Source organism: Polypterus senegalus, chromosome 11, assembly GCF_016835505.1.
Source record: "Polypterus senegalus isolate Bchr_013 chromosome 11, ASM1683550v1, whole genome shotgun sequence".
NCBI lineage: Eukaryota > Metazoa > Chordata > Cladistia > Polypteriformes > Polypteridae > Polypterus > Polypterus senegalus.
Window position 1 is genome coordinate 99,203,044 of NC_053164.1, and position 15,584 is coordinate 99,218,627.

Genomic DNA, 15,584 nt, shown 5'->3' on the forward strand with positions numbered 1-15,584 from the left:
CACACATTTTACATGCATTTATATCACTTACATCACAGTACATTACGTTTCCAAATACCGCAGCGGAAAGGACAAAAATTATGACCGATTTCTATAACATCGCAGGATTTCCAAGTGTGTAATAGGGGCAGTTGACTGCACACGTTGCCCTGAAAGCTCCTACTGTTGATGAATTTGCATTTGTAAATAGAAAAGGCTATCACTCCATTAACGTGCAGGTAATCTGTGATGCACACTTGAACCTGCTAAATGTCTTTGCGAACAGCCCGGGAGGAACACACGATTCCTTCATTGTGCAGAACAGCATCATGGGACTTCGTGTTCAGCAAAGCGCTGCTGGAGAAGGCTGGCTTATTGGTAAGTGTGTAACGATTAGATTACTTCTCAACACCATCTAGTGTACTGTATTTTATGTTTATCTACATCATTGCTGGGGATCGAGGATATGCCCTTTACTCCTGGCTGATGACCCCAGTGGCAAACCCTGTATCCCAAAAGGAGCTGAATTACAACCGAGCACATGAGCGCAGGTCTGCTTCCTTTTCTTCTTAGTTATTTATATTAACCACTAGCTGTCCCCTGCGACTCCGCCCACGTAGTAGTGAAAAAGGACAAACATTAAAAAATAAAAAATAAATGTAATTCTGTCCAAATGGAAGGTAGTTATGCTCTAATGTCAAACGTTGCCACTGTATCTGATCATGTTCAGCTCTAAAGGGAGAAAAGCAGGTGACTGTGATATCTTTGGCAATCAGCAGCTACCCTCTAAAACACACATAGCTCTCTGATCTCTCTCTCAAAAACATCAAACGTTACTCCTTAACAATCTGTAGACCACAATGTTTGTTGAACAAACAGGTATTGCTCGCTAAGTAAAAGCAAGATATGCTCCAACATGTGGCGAGAGGTAGATCGACTCGAATGGAGGCTGGCATGTGAGTGAGGAGGGCCCCGTCCCCCTCCTTTCGGCTCACAGCCTCTCTCTCAGATTTGCACAAATAATTTGGCACCACAAGCGAACCATGATACTTGACGCGATGAAAGAATTTCCAAAATCAACCACAGCGGATCATCTTCTTCCATATCTTTCTGTCCTCTGCATCTTGTTCTTCTACACCTATCACCTGCATGTCCTCTCTCATCACATCCATAAACTTTCTCTTAGGCCTTCCTCTTTTTCTCTTGCCTGGCAGCTCTATCCTTAGCATCCTTCTCCCAATATACTCAGCATCTCTCCTCTGCACATGTCCAAACCAGCGTAATCTCACCTCTCTGACTTTGTCTCCCAACCATCCAACTTGAGCTGATCCTCTAATGTACTCATTTCTAATCCTATCCAATCCTCCCATGTGTTGCAGAAAGACACTTCTCTTTCACATATTCTACTAACGTTTAACTTTGTCATTACTTTTTATATACTTTCCATAGATTTCATGCCTCGACGTGAACAACATTTACAGTAACAACAGCGACACTCGTTTCGATCTAATGTAGCCTAATGATTGCATTTATATGTATTAAGTCTACATGAGGACGTACTTTTTTCCCTTTGTTCTATCCCTTTAAATCATGAGGACTGGGCAGCTGCAAGTCATTAACTGAGAGCGGGGGAGACGTTAATTGCCGTCTAGCCGCTGTTAACGGACAATCTGACTGTCAGTTGAACCAACCGAGGACAAATATGAAACGTAACGAAAACAACACAAACTACGTATTAGTCAAACATGGTACCGATTTTGTTCAACTGTTCACTGACCCGAGGCTCGTATCATCTTAGTACCACACCACGTAGCCTGGTCTTGAACCACAACTAGTACGAAACTATCTCGGATACAAAGCAAATAATTACACAAGAACATCCCCAACTGGAAGCAAGCAACAAACTAAGCCAGCTAAACTCTGTTGGTTGAGTTTGGGTGGCGCGTGCAAGAGCAAACTTACCCTACCGCTTATTAAAGTTCCGTTCAAAGTTGGTTCTTAATTGTGCAAAACTCTAGAATGCTCATTGTATAGGCAACACCATAATTAGAGATAAATCGGGGTCTATGAGCCTCGAGACTATAAAACTACCTCTTTCCCACATCAATTTTTTTTTTAAAAAGTTGTTTTGTTTCTTATGTTACTGATCAGAGAGAAAGTAAACCGTCCCTGCCATTGTTTCACTCCGGAGTATTTTTTCTGTGGGAAAATCAGAAACCCATGTGATTCCAGCTCTGGAAAGTTACATGCTGTCTTTTAAAATTTTAACATGGCAGAGAAGAGTCGGTGGTGCTCGGTGTGGGTCGGATCAGAAACTGGGATTTTGAAAGGTAGAATTTTTTTTCCCCCTGCTAAAGACATAGTATATAACAAAGTTAAAGTGTAAACTACGGAGCACATGGTTACCCCGATCGCCTCCTGTTTTTATACTACGGTAGAGCTTAATAGAGTATCGGCAAGTTTCGCATTTAGGAATACCTTTTACATAAAAATGAAATGGGGCAGTTGAGCTATTGGGATCAAATCTTATATGGTTAAGTGTTTTCCGTTCCCTTTGACATTTTAGGAAGGTAAATTTTTCATTCTGAAGTTTAGTTTCTATTTTAAGTTTTGCCATTAGTGTTTTATTTTAAATTTGATCAAGTGAACATCAAAACTTGGATTTAAGTAAGCTGCCTTGCAAATTTAGAAAAGCCATCTATGTGTTAAACGGATATTATTACATTCTTAGTAATACATATTAAGAAGGGTACATGCAGCAATACTATTTAAAAACAACGAAGATAGTCAAAGACGCAGTCTTGTGTGCCGCACTGCATCTCCGCAGCTATTTTTGCATTACCTCATGTAAATTAGACATTAATTTTGCATCTCGCGTTTATGTAACTAAAGCTGTCAAATCAAAATAATCAAACAGGATGACGAAAATATCTGTCGCGGTGCAATGTTTGTAAGGTTTTCTGCACAGTACTGTTGGTGCTCCGTGTTCATAAAGAGACAGGCTAAACAGTGGAGTATTTCTTTTTTTCATTATAGGTGTAAATGTGGCCAAGAAACAGGCATTTAACTTCAGTGACTTGTCCACACTGACTCGTGAACAGGAGGTTTCTGCTATGTGTTGGGGTGACGACCTGGAGTCTGAGGTGACAAAGCACATTGAATTGTTTTGATTTGTATGAAATGAAGTACTGATTTCCATATAGTTCCTAACTGATGCTTAAGAACATTTGCACAATATTCTAGCCATAATGAGTTACAAAAATAATTAAAATTATCATGTTCATACCTGGACAGCTAAATTAGGTTCAGGACACATTAAAACTAGTGCTCTCGAGCGATCAAAAAGTTTAATCGTGATTAATCGCATGACTTTGTGTAATTAATCGTGATTAATCTCAAATTTATTTTTTTTTTTTTAATTTTGAAATTTTACCACAAAGATTTTTAAGCGCAATCAGACCATATTAAGAAGAATGAACACAATATAAGGGCATATAAATGTACTTCACGTATTCAGGTAACTGGAACAAGAGGAAAAAAGACAAAACGTCAACAGGCTTTATTCACTCATACTCTAGGGCTGTGCGATGCTGAACATAGAAAACAAACACTTGGGCTTATATTGTAAAACAGATGATGGTGAAGGTTTGCTTGAACTTTGTTATATAGGCTGGGACATTCTCTGAACTCTCCATCACCCTTGACAGATGGCATAAAGCGGGCAGCACCACTGAATATGAAACAAACTTCTCTCCTCCAAGGAGTTCAGTAAAGTATCTCCCAAAATCAAATCAATTCAATATCAATTAAATTGTGAGGGCCTTGTATGCATTTGTATTCACTCATAAATAAAAAACAATACCAAAACAGCTGTAAGATAGACTTGAGGATTACGTAGAGATAGTCATACTTAACTATAACTGGACTTTATTAGGTCTGCACAGTGCAACAGTTTTGTTTTTTTTTTTAATCGAATTTGAAGTTAAACATTCTTTGTAGATGTAATGTAATATCACAACATTCATAGGAGAGAATAGGCAACAAGTAGAGGATGGCAAGCCCCCCTCCCAATCCAACTTCAACTCTGCGCTACTGCTGTTGCGTCATGTGAGGAGGCGGCCCCTGCCACTAAATATCTCGTTATCTGACACGCAAAACGTACCAGTTTAACGCACAGTAACTAAAAGATTCCCCAGTCTTTTTTATGATCAATCCAATGTTTTTCAGGTACTGATAAGCATTGGGAGAAATGTTGGCAGGCACAATGCCGTACATTACTGGAAACCCGATTTTTAAAATGGAATAACATATAAGCATAGCCTTTCAGAAAACAAAGTAAATAAAAAACCCACAGGGCATGTCATCATCTTTGACCTCTGCTAATGACACACAAAAAAATAAAAGTTAATAGGGAGGTTCTTAAAATCAAAGTAAACATTGCGTACTGTATCGCCCATTCATATTTACTACATTAAAATGGAATACACATCAATCCGACTTATGACCAATCATATGCTAAAGGGCTGGTCAAATATCCAACAGTATGAAAAAAGACCTTCCCGCTGAAGTAAAAGACTCCACACTCCCACTATGTGTATTTAATGACCAATGGAGACGCACATTCATTCAATGACAGTGTGCGAGATTGCTAGAAAATAAAATAAAAAAAAAAACTGTGTTTTACCTGCAGGGCTCAAGCAATGCCTCCAGCTTCTGAAGTTTCTCCAGCTCAGCATTTGTTGGCATGACATGGTTAGTTTTATGTAGGGCTAGTGCATATCTTCGTGGTTGTTCGTTTCTTCATACACACTTCATCATATCCAGAGTGGAGTTCCATCTAGTCGGCATGTCTTGTTCGAGTGGCTCAGTCTTCAGGCCATGCACGACTTGTTGTTTCTCAAGTTCTGCAGTATTTGATGGACTGTGCTTGAAGTGTCCCACCACCTTTCAGCATTTGGAAAGTATGCCGTCAAATACACTATTCTTCAGAGACACTGTGACAGAACGTTGAATGCTGTGCGCGATGCATGGCAAGTGTTTGAAAGGCAGCTGTCTCAATGCTGAAATTAAATTTAGTGCACTATCTGTACTTGTGAGTGTGCTTACTTTATTCTCAACATTCCACTGCTTTGCTACATCCATAAAATGTTTGGCACATGTTTCGGCATGATGCCTCTCTGATGTTTTCATGACCATCGAAGCATGTGAATTCAGTTTCCACTGTTCGTCGATATAATGGGTTGTAACCCCAAGGTAGCTATGATTTCCAAGTGATGTTCAGTAGTCACCAGTAAGAGCGACCGTCTCCATGATGTCCAACTCCTTAGCTAGTTTTGCCCTCTCTGAATCATACAGCTTGTGTATACTAGTTACGACTCTGGCTCTCGAGGGTAATTCATAAGTTGGGTCGTTGGACGCGATCCAAATTCTTGTCGCGTAGTCCTTTGTCCTACACTATATAAATCAGCCTGCATGCAGTGGCGTTCCATTTAGCAATTGCCACCATTATTTTGCTGGAGGTTGACACGTCCATTGTTTTCTGCCAAACACTGTCAAGCGTGGTCTGTTGCATATTACCCTGACTAATGCTATTAGTGTAAAATGAATGTTTGGCTTGCATGTGATATCGTAGGCTGCTTGTATTCCGATGATAACTCGTCTTGACCGTAACTACACACAACCTTAGTTTTATCAAGTGAGCTGTTGGGCAAATTTTGAAACAGAACTTCCCATGGACCTTTTTCCATCGTTCCACAATTAGGAATATGGAGTGACTTCTACGAGAAATAACTTGAAGGCTAGAGTGGCACATAATCAGTTTGCCGGCTCAGCTTGAACTACGGGAATTTCGTAGGGTCAAAAAGAACCTGCATTAACGGCACTAATTTTTTTTAACGGCATTAAAGGTAGAGTGTGTTATTAACGCGTTAACTTTGACAGATCTAATTAAAACATATAACATTTCAATCTGATCCACATAAAACTATGATAATAACTATATATATTATACACTAGCCGGGCTCCACCTGCGTAGTAGTGAAAAAGAACAGTGAGGAGGGCCTTACCTGGCTCCCCACTCCTGATGTCACACTTTCCCCTCTTCTCAGCCTGCAGCCTCTGTCTCGAATTAGCGTGAATATATCACTCCTACAAGTGAATTATGATTCTTAGAGTGATGAGGGAAGTCACAAAATCAACTGGAATATTCAAGCAAATAATAGAAAAAACCCTGATCTAAATCCGTTAAGTAGTTCTTTCATGAAAAGCGGACAGAGAGACGTTGGATTTTACAGTGCATCTGGAAAGTATTCACAGCGCATCACTTTTTCCACATTTTGTTATGTTACAGCCTTATTCCAAAATGGATTAAATTCATTTTTTTCCTCAGAATTCTACACACAACACCCCATAATGACAACGTGAAAAAGTTTACTTGAGATTTTTGCAAATTTATTAAAAATAAAAAAACTGAGAAATCACATGTACATAAGTATTCACAGCCTTTGCTCAATACTTTGTCGATGCACCTTTGGCAGCAATTACAGCCTCAAGTCTTTTTGAATATGATGCCACAAGCTTGGCACACCTATCCTTGGCCAGTTTCGCCTATTCCTCTTTGCAGCACCTTTCAAGCTCCATCAGGTTGGATGGGAAGCGTCGGTGCACAGCCATTTTAAGATCTCACCAGAGATGTTCAATCGGATTCAAGTCTGGGCTCTGGTCTGGGCCACTCAAGGACATTAACCGAGTTGTCCTGAAGCCACTTCTTTGATAACTTGGCTGTGTGCTTAGGGTCGTTGTCCTGCTGAAAGATGAACCGTCACCCCAGTCTGAGGTCAAGAGTGCTCTGAAGCAGGTTTTCATCCAGGATGTCTCTGTACATTGCTGCAGTCATGTTTCCCTTTATCCTGACTAGTCTCCCAATTCCTGCCGCTGAAAAAAACTGTAGTGATGGTAATGGCCTGGTGATGAGCAGTGCCTGGTTTCCTCCAAATGTGACACCTGGCATTCACACCAAAGAGTTCAATCTTTGTCTCATCAGACCAGAGAATTTTGTTTCTCATGGTCTGAGAGTCCTTCAGGTGCCTTTTGGCGAACTCCAGGTGGGCTGCCGTGTGCCTTTTACTAAGCAGTGGCTTCCGTCTGGCCACTCTACCATACAGGCCTGATTGGTGGATTGCTGCAGAGATGGTTGTCCTTTTGGAAGGTTCTCCTCTCTCCACAGAGGACCTCTGGAGCTCTGACAGAGTGACCATCGGGTTCTTGGTCACCTCCCTTACTAAGGCCTTTCTCCCACGATTGCTCAGTTTAGATGGCCGGCCCGCTCTAGGAAGAGTCCTGGTGGATTTGAACTTCTTCCGCTTAAAGATGATGGAGGCCACTGTGCTCATTGGGACCTTCAAAGGAGCAGAAATTTTTCTGTAACCTTCCCCAGATTTGTTCCTCGAGACAATCCTGTCTCGGAGGTCTATAGACAATTCCTTTGACTTCATGCTTGGTTTGTGCTCTGACATGAACTGTCAACTGTGGGACCTTATATAGACAGATGTGTGCGTTTCCAAATCATGTCCAATCAACTGAATTTAGCACAGGTGGACTCCAATTAAGCTGCAGAAACATCTCAAGGATGATCAGGGGAAACAGGATGCACCTGAGCTCAATTTTGAGCTTCATGGCAACGGCTATGAATACTTATGTACATGTGATTTCTCAGTTTTTTTTATCTATCTATACTAATAAAAGGCAAAGCCCTCACTGACTCACTATCTCACTCACTTATCGCTAATTCTCCAACTTCCCGTGTAGGTAGAAGGCTGAAATTTGGCAGGCTTATTCCTTACAGCTTACTTACAAAAGTTAAGCAGGTTTCATTTCGAAATTCTACACGTAACGGTCATAACCGTCGATAACGGTCGACAACGTCCGCCATGTTGAACTTTCTTATTTATGGCCCCATCTTCACGAAATTTGGTAGGCGGCTTCCCTTCGTTAACCGAAACCGATGTACGTACTTATTTCGGTGGTATGACGCCACTGTCGGCCGCCATATTGAACTTTCCAACGTCACTAATTCTCCAACTTCCCGTGTAGGTAGAAGGCTGAAATTTGGCAGGCTCATTCCTTACAGCTTACTTACAAAAGTTAAGCAGGTTTCATTTGGAAATTCTACGCGTAACGGTCAACAACGTCCGCCATGATGAACTTTCTGATTTATGGCCCCATCTTCACAAAATTTGGTAGTTGGCTTCCCTGCGCTAACCAAAACCGTTGTACGTACTTATTTCAGTAGTATGATGCCACTGTCGGCCGCCATATTGAACTTTTTAACGGTCTTTGTTACTTATGGGCCCATCTTCAAGAAATTTGGTACGCGGGTTCCCAACGCTAACTGAATCCTACTTACGTACATATATACGTCCATAGTTGGCAGCTCGGTCACCGTGTGAGGCGCCGTTGGGTCCCCCATCCCAATGCCTCCCACGTTGTTGGCTGCCTGCCTATATAAGGCCGTCTGTCGCTCCAGTCTCTACATTCCCTTCCTTGCATCGCCACGGGATTCATGTCTCTCTGCTGCTAAATACAGCCTTTTTATTTAATCCACGGCTTCTCCGCTGTTTTATTGTTCATTTATTATGATTATAGTTATTGTTTAGGTATTTTAGACTTACTTTACATTGTTCAGGTACCCATTTCCTTTATCGTTCCAGCCGTACCCCCATTAACATGTCTATCGAGGTGATCACCATTGATCAAAGAACTGTCACTTACCGAGAGATGGCACCTGCCTTTTCTATTTTCTTTATTACATATTGTACGGCCATATCAGGCTTACTCTTGATATCCGGAGGAACATTGTGTCTTATGTATTGAATGACTGGGACAGGTTCAAGGTGTGGACTGATGACAGTACAGGAGATAATTATGCTACACAGGAGCACTATAAGAGTGAAATGCTTAAGCCCTTCACCTATGCATCTGCATGTGAGTTGATGGCTGCCGCTGAATTGTTCGGTTGTTGCTTTCAAGTGTACCGAAATGGCCAAATATTTTACACCTTTCGACAACCGCCATTGCCTCTTAAACATCTTAGATTGACAAGTGACGATTTCAGTAGTGGACACTTTGATGCTTATGAATGTTTAAACTCTCAAAAGCTGGATGTGAAGTTATCGATGAAACCGGTTGTATACTTACAATGCTTGACAGGTGCCGAATGCCTCTTCAGCACAAGTCCTACAAATACTGTCATAATTGAAACAAACCATGAAACTCAAACCGATTATGACAGCAGCAATCCAAGCTGTGAGATTTGAAACAAGATTACTGTTCACATGGCAAACTGTACATTGCATGCTCAAGAGTAAGCTCAGCGCACAGCTTGGTCATATTACAACCGGAGGGCCGAACTCACAATGTGGTATACAAAGAGATTCTTAACAAATAATTATTGGTATATTTTCCCTCAGTTTAAAAAGGTTTATTTTTTTTCTTAATAAAAATTTTAAGGCAGTACTTCGCCGCTGCGAAGCGCGGGTATTTTGCTAGTTTTTAATAAATTTGCAAAAATCTCAAGTAAACTTTTATCACGTCATTATGGGATGTTGTGTTGTGTGTAGAATTCTGAGAAAAAAAATTAATTTAATCCATTTTGGAATAAGGCTGCAACATAACAAAATGTGAATAAAGTGATGTGCTGTGAATACTTTCCGGATGCACTGTAATATAATATATGAGAGGGATGCACTGTGTGTGTGTGTGTGTGTGTGTATTATAACAGTCCAAGGGCCTCATGTATAATGCTGTGTGTAGAATTCGCACTATAACATGACGTAAGCACAAAAGCCGAAATGTGCTTACACACAGAAAAATCCAGATGCAGGAATCTGTGCGTACTCCAACTTCTGCGTTCTTCTGCTCCATAAATCCTAGTCAGTGTGAAAAGTAACGCTCGTGCACGAGCCTTCTGTCCCGCCCCAACTCCTCCCAGAATTATGCCTCTTTGAATATGCAAATCAATATAAATCGCCCTTAAGCTCAGCTTTCTGTGAAAAGACAATTGGAAAAGCACAGGGGAAAATATAAGAATTTCAGCGAATACCAAGTGGAGGCAAAGGGAAAATATACTATTTGTTTATTTAAACCGTGGTATAATCAACAAAAGGAAGTTGATCGAGTGACATAGCGTGTTGGAGAAACTTGAAAGCTCACGTTCACAAAGTCGCACAGTGCCGGAAATAAAAAAAGAAGTTGTCAGATATCAAAGTCGCCCTGAAAAGGCGAGTCGTAGCCCACTGTCTGAGTGTCATATGAAAGCTTATTAGGGTACAGAGAAAAAAAGGCACACAGTGGGGAAAAAGAACGAAATGTCAACTTCAATTTCGAAATTTCCACTTTTAATCATGTATTTTATTTTGTCATTAAAGTAGAACATCATAAACTTCATCTTAAAATCATTTAACTAGTTTCTCAAATCACATCGTAATTAAAGTAGCACATTAAATGCTTTGTTTTGTTTGTGATCTTCTATGTGCTCTATGTGTGTGAATCACTACTTGCTTCTTAAACCGGCTCTCTTCCTCCGACTGGACACAGAATCCTTTAAATTCATGATATTACAGCTCTCTGAATAACTAAAATACTGAGATGTATACTTGATATCATTTTCATGATGATAGGAGTTAAAGCACGTTATTAAACATGGGTTTCACAGCGTAGTGATTGTGTGCGACCTTTGATGAAATAATTTATTTACTCATGGGCAGCTCTAGGCTTGTGGCGACCCTGGGCAGAGAGAGAATCGGTGGCCCCTTCGCCCGCCAATGTCAATATGGTATCTTATGCACGGTGGATAGCCACGTCCGTTGCGGACACTGCATAGCCGCCTCGTGCTCATGACAGAAGCATTTAACTTTTGTCGAAATTTGCCGCTGCGTTTTTAGCTGTGTCGTCATTTTCTCTTTCTGTTTTATATTCAATATACATATTGGTGTGGCCGTCCCTGCAGTCCTTGCTTTTCTTTCTCCAAGTAACCGATCGCCACACAATCAGCTCTGTAATAGACATTAAGCCATCTGTAAGCTTACAGCGCCGATTCTTTAAAACGTTTAAGGAACATTGAAATATCTTCGTAGTACATGTTTAATTATTCTATCCTTCACGCCAGTCCCAGTGAAGAATATAGATTATTTAAATGAAGTTAAAGTTTTATCTGTATAATATAATAAACATATTTGGCTGCATTTCATCTTAAAAATGATATCGTCATCATATGTAAATATGCGCTTTATAAAGTGGCTCAGGTTGTGTAATATAATTGTAGTGCAAGTTTACAGTGGGGTGATTGTACTTATAAGTACAAACAGTTCTCTAAGGAGCAATTGATTGAGTGCGTTTAAAGTTCTTGGGATGAAACTGTTTCTGAACCGTGAGGTCTGTACTGGAAAGGCTTTGAAATGTTTTGCCGTGGCTGTAATACCGATAATTCTCTTTCTGATCAGCTGCTGCTATGATTCCCCACTCAGATACAGTGATCTAAATACTCCGAGTGGTGCAGTGAGAGTAATATGGAAAAAGATGATCCGCTGTGGCAACTCCTAACGGGAGCAGCTGAAAGAAGAAGAAGGTGCAGTGAGAGTAACAATGCTAAATCAGTTATGGTATTTGGAATACTATGGCTATTCCCTGGACCATTATATTGTTACAAGTTAATTACAATCAGATGCATTACACTAATAAACAATATGCGGTTAGTTTCAGTGTATTTATAAAGCCGCGTCAGGAAAATAAAGAGTAACCACACAGGAACAGTAGCACTGTTTTGATGCTGGGTGCTGCCAGTCTGCAAAACCGAGCGGAGAACTTGCGTACGACAATGCGTGAGGTACCGTGGAAAAATGCGTGGCTTTACACCAAGTGTTGGTTTTATACATCACGATTTGAATGTGGAAAAGTTGTTACTCAACATTTCTATGCATACGCACCGTTCATACATGAGGCCCCAGGTCTGACTAAGTTTCAGTTCAGGAGCCCTAGGCCAGCTGGTTGAACATCCCTTTTGAGCCTTCTACAATATAAGTTAATGCTGCAGAATATTACACTATTTTTTCCATAAACACTACATGTATGGTTCCAGGTAGACTGAATATTACAATTCACCCTTCAGTGTTCAGGCGTTATATTATGGAGGATGTAAACTTATAAATGTACATGTAGTATTAAAAAAAAAGTAATGATATAGTAAACGTGGGCAGCACAGAGGATAGTGCTCAATTCTCACAATACCAAGGTCCTATGTTTCAATCTCATGTCTAATCTCTGTCTGTGTGGAGTCTGCACGTTTTGCTTTTTTTTTTTTTGTGTTTTCCACCTGCATTCAAAAGCAAGCATGTTGTTGTGGTTAAAATTTCTGAGTTTGGCAGCTCTGGATGCCTGTGTAAGTGAGCCCAGTGATAAACTTGCTCAATACCTAAGGTTAATTGTGCCTTATATCTGATGATACTAGGATAGGTTTCATCCCATTTCCAAGTTTAAATTGGGTTAAGATGGTCTGTGAAAGTTAGGCACTTTATATACTTAAGTGTGAAATCAGAATTTTGTTCAATACGAGATTTTCAGCATTGGAATGCTTTTATCTCTTAAGGTTTAGCCTTCATACAAAAACTACTAAAGTAGTAATAGAAGTAGAAATAAAATTAGTACAGTGAGATACTTTCATGTTAAACAGCATAAAACGCCTTATCACTCTCGGACAAACAAGAATGTACGAAAGCATATAACCAAAGTAGAGTGATTTATCTCTCACTTAAATGTGGTAGCAGCAATGGCGACACTTGAAGGCTAAGGTATTACTGTTAGTTGCAACCCTACAAGACAATCATATTTTACATAGTCCTTAAAGTACATAATATGTAACACATGGTATGTATGACCTTTAGAAATTATATATTGATATTTTTGGATGTACCACCTGTTTTGAATACAAATGATCTTTTGTTTGCACTTGGGTCTGTCCTGGGCCATTACTTTTTCTGATGTACATGAATAACATAGATTTCACTTTAGTTAGTAAACCTGCAAAATTTGTAGATGACAATAAAGTTGGAGAATGGCAGATGCTAAGGAGGCAGCAAAAACAATTCAGAAAGACTTAGACAAGCTTCAGAACTTGACAAACATTTGGAAAAAGCAGTTTAATGTAGAAAAGTGCAAATGCTTCAAATGGGCAAAAAAAACCTTAATTATAAATACAAAATAGATGACACTGTCCTAAAGGAAGCAACCTCTGAGAAGGATTCAGGGGGTTTATGTTGACACAACATTTCATGATCTAAGCAATGTGCAGAATCAATTTAAAGAAGCAAATAAAATATTTGACAGTAAAAACTGTTGATTATAAATCAAGGGAAGTTATGCTTAGACTGTATAATGAACTTGTGAGACCACATCTGGAGTAATGAGCAATTTGGTCCATGTTACCAGAAAGAAATGGCAGCACTTGAAGTTGTGCAAAGGAGAGCAACTAAGTGCATTCTAAGACTTGTACTTGGACATACTCTGATTTAAACCTTTTTAGTCTCATGCAGAAGGGATTGTGTGGGAACCTAATCCCGGTTTTCAAAATTGTCAAAGCTTTTGATGAAGTAGATATATTAGAATTCTTTCATGTTAACACACTGAAAGGAAGCAAAACTGTAAAAACTGCTACACAGCCTTCTTGTGGGACTTGACTAGTAATTTTGTAAAGTAAGAAAGCTGATATAATTAATATGTAAGAAAGTAACCTTCTGTCTATTTATGAAACTTCTTAATTCAATTTCAGGTCATAGGGGATTGTAATCTGCAAAAACATCAAGTTTAAGGCAAGAATCAACTCTGTGGATGGGGTACAGGTCTGTCACAGAGCCTATTCACACATACACAACCATACTCACTCATTGGATCATAGTTTCCATTTCGTTTATTACATGTCTTTGAATGTGGGAGGAAAACTTGGAGTACCTGGAAGCAACACATCTGGGCACAGAGAAAACATAGAAACTCTACACAGTCACCAGGCCAGCATCTAAATCCAGTCTCCTAAAGCAGTGAGTCAGTAGCAGTAACCAATGCACCACTATGCTGACCTACAGTATAAAGAGATACAATTGAGTGAGACCCAGTTAGTGATTCATATTTCTATAATAAGATTTTTTTTTTACATTAAAAATAACAGTCTAGGTACCTAGCCTTAATTTCAACATTTATAAAAAATATATATATATACAGGTCCTTCTCAAAAAATTAGCATATTGTGATAAATTTCATTATTTTCTGTAATGTACTGATAAACATTAGACTTTCATATATTTTAGATTCATTACACACAACTGAAGTAGTTCAAGCCTTTTATTGTTTTAATATTGATGATTTTGGCATGCAGCTCATGAAAACCCAAAATTCCTATCTCAAAAAATTAGCATATCATGAAAAGGTTCTCTAAACGAGCTATTAACCTAATCATCTGAATCAACTCTAAACTCTAACTCTAAACACCTGCAAAAGATTCCTGAGGCTTTTAAAAACTCCCAGCCTGGTTCATTACTCAAAACCACAATCATGGGTAAGACTGCCGACCTGACTGCTGTCCAGAAGGCCATCATTGACACCCTCAAGCAAGAGGGTAAGACACAGAAAGAAATTTCTGAACGAATAGGCTGTTCCCAGAGTGTTGTATCAAGGCACCTCAGTGGGAAGTCTGTGGGAAGGAAAAAGTGTGGCAGAAAACGCTGCACAACGAGAAGAGGTGACCGGACCCTGAGGAAGATTGTGGAGAAGGACCGATTCCAGACCTTGGGGGACCTGCGGAAGCAGTGGACTGAGTCTGGAGTAGAAACATCCAGAGCCACCGTGTACAGGCGTGTGCAGGAAATGGGCTATAGGTGCCGCATTCCCCAGGTCAAGCCACTTTTGAACCAGAAACAGCGGCAGAAGCGCCTGACCTGGGCTACAGAGAAGTAGCACTGGACTGTTGCTCAGTGGTCCAAAGTACTTTTTTCGGATGAAAGCACATTTTGCATGTCATTCGGAAATCAAGGTGCCAGAGTCTGGAGGAAGACTGGGGAGAGGGAAATGCCAAAATGCCTGAAGTCCAGTGTCAAGTACCCACAGTCAGTGATGGTCTGGGGTGCCATGTCAGCTGCTGGTGTTGGTCCACTGTGTTTTATCAAGGGCAGGGTCAATGCAGCTAGCTATCAGGAGATTTTGGAGCACTTCATGCTTCCATCTGCTGAAAAGCTTTATGGAGATGAAGATTTCATTTTTCAGCACAACCTGGCACCTGCTCACAGTGCCAAAACCACTGGTAAATGTTTTACTGACCATGGTATTACTGTGCTCAATTGGCCTGCCAACTCTCCTGACCTGAACCCCATAGAGAATCTGTGGGATATTGTTTAGAGAAAGTTGAGAGACACAAGACCCAACACTCTGGATGAGCTTAAGGCCGCTATCGAAGCATCCTGGGCCTCCATAACACCTCAGCAGTGCCACAGGCTGATTGCCTCCATGCCACGCCGCATTGAAGCAGTCATTTCTGCAAAAGGATTCCCAACCAAGTATTGAGTGCA

General features: G+C 40.2%; 1 protein-coding gene across 1 annotated transcript in view; it reads left to right on the plus strand.

The window, feature by feature from the left end:
- Positions 1-2,163: 2,163 nt before the first annotated feature.
- wdr74 (WD repeat domain 74) overlaps positions 2,164-15,584 on the plus strand; it is a 51,823-nt gene continuing 38,402 nt past the window's right edge. Inside the window, exons 1-2 of the mRNA XM_039769353.1 lie at positions 2,164-2,309; positions 3,016-3,122. Of these exons, the coding sequence (XP_039625287.1) occupies positions 2,249-2,309; positions 3,016-3,122 (168 nt within the window). The 5' untranslated portion in view covers positions 2,164-2,248. The remainder of the gene's footprint in view (positions 2,310-3,015; positions 3,123-15,584) is intronic.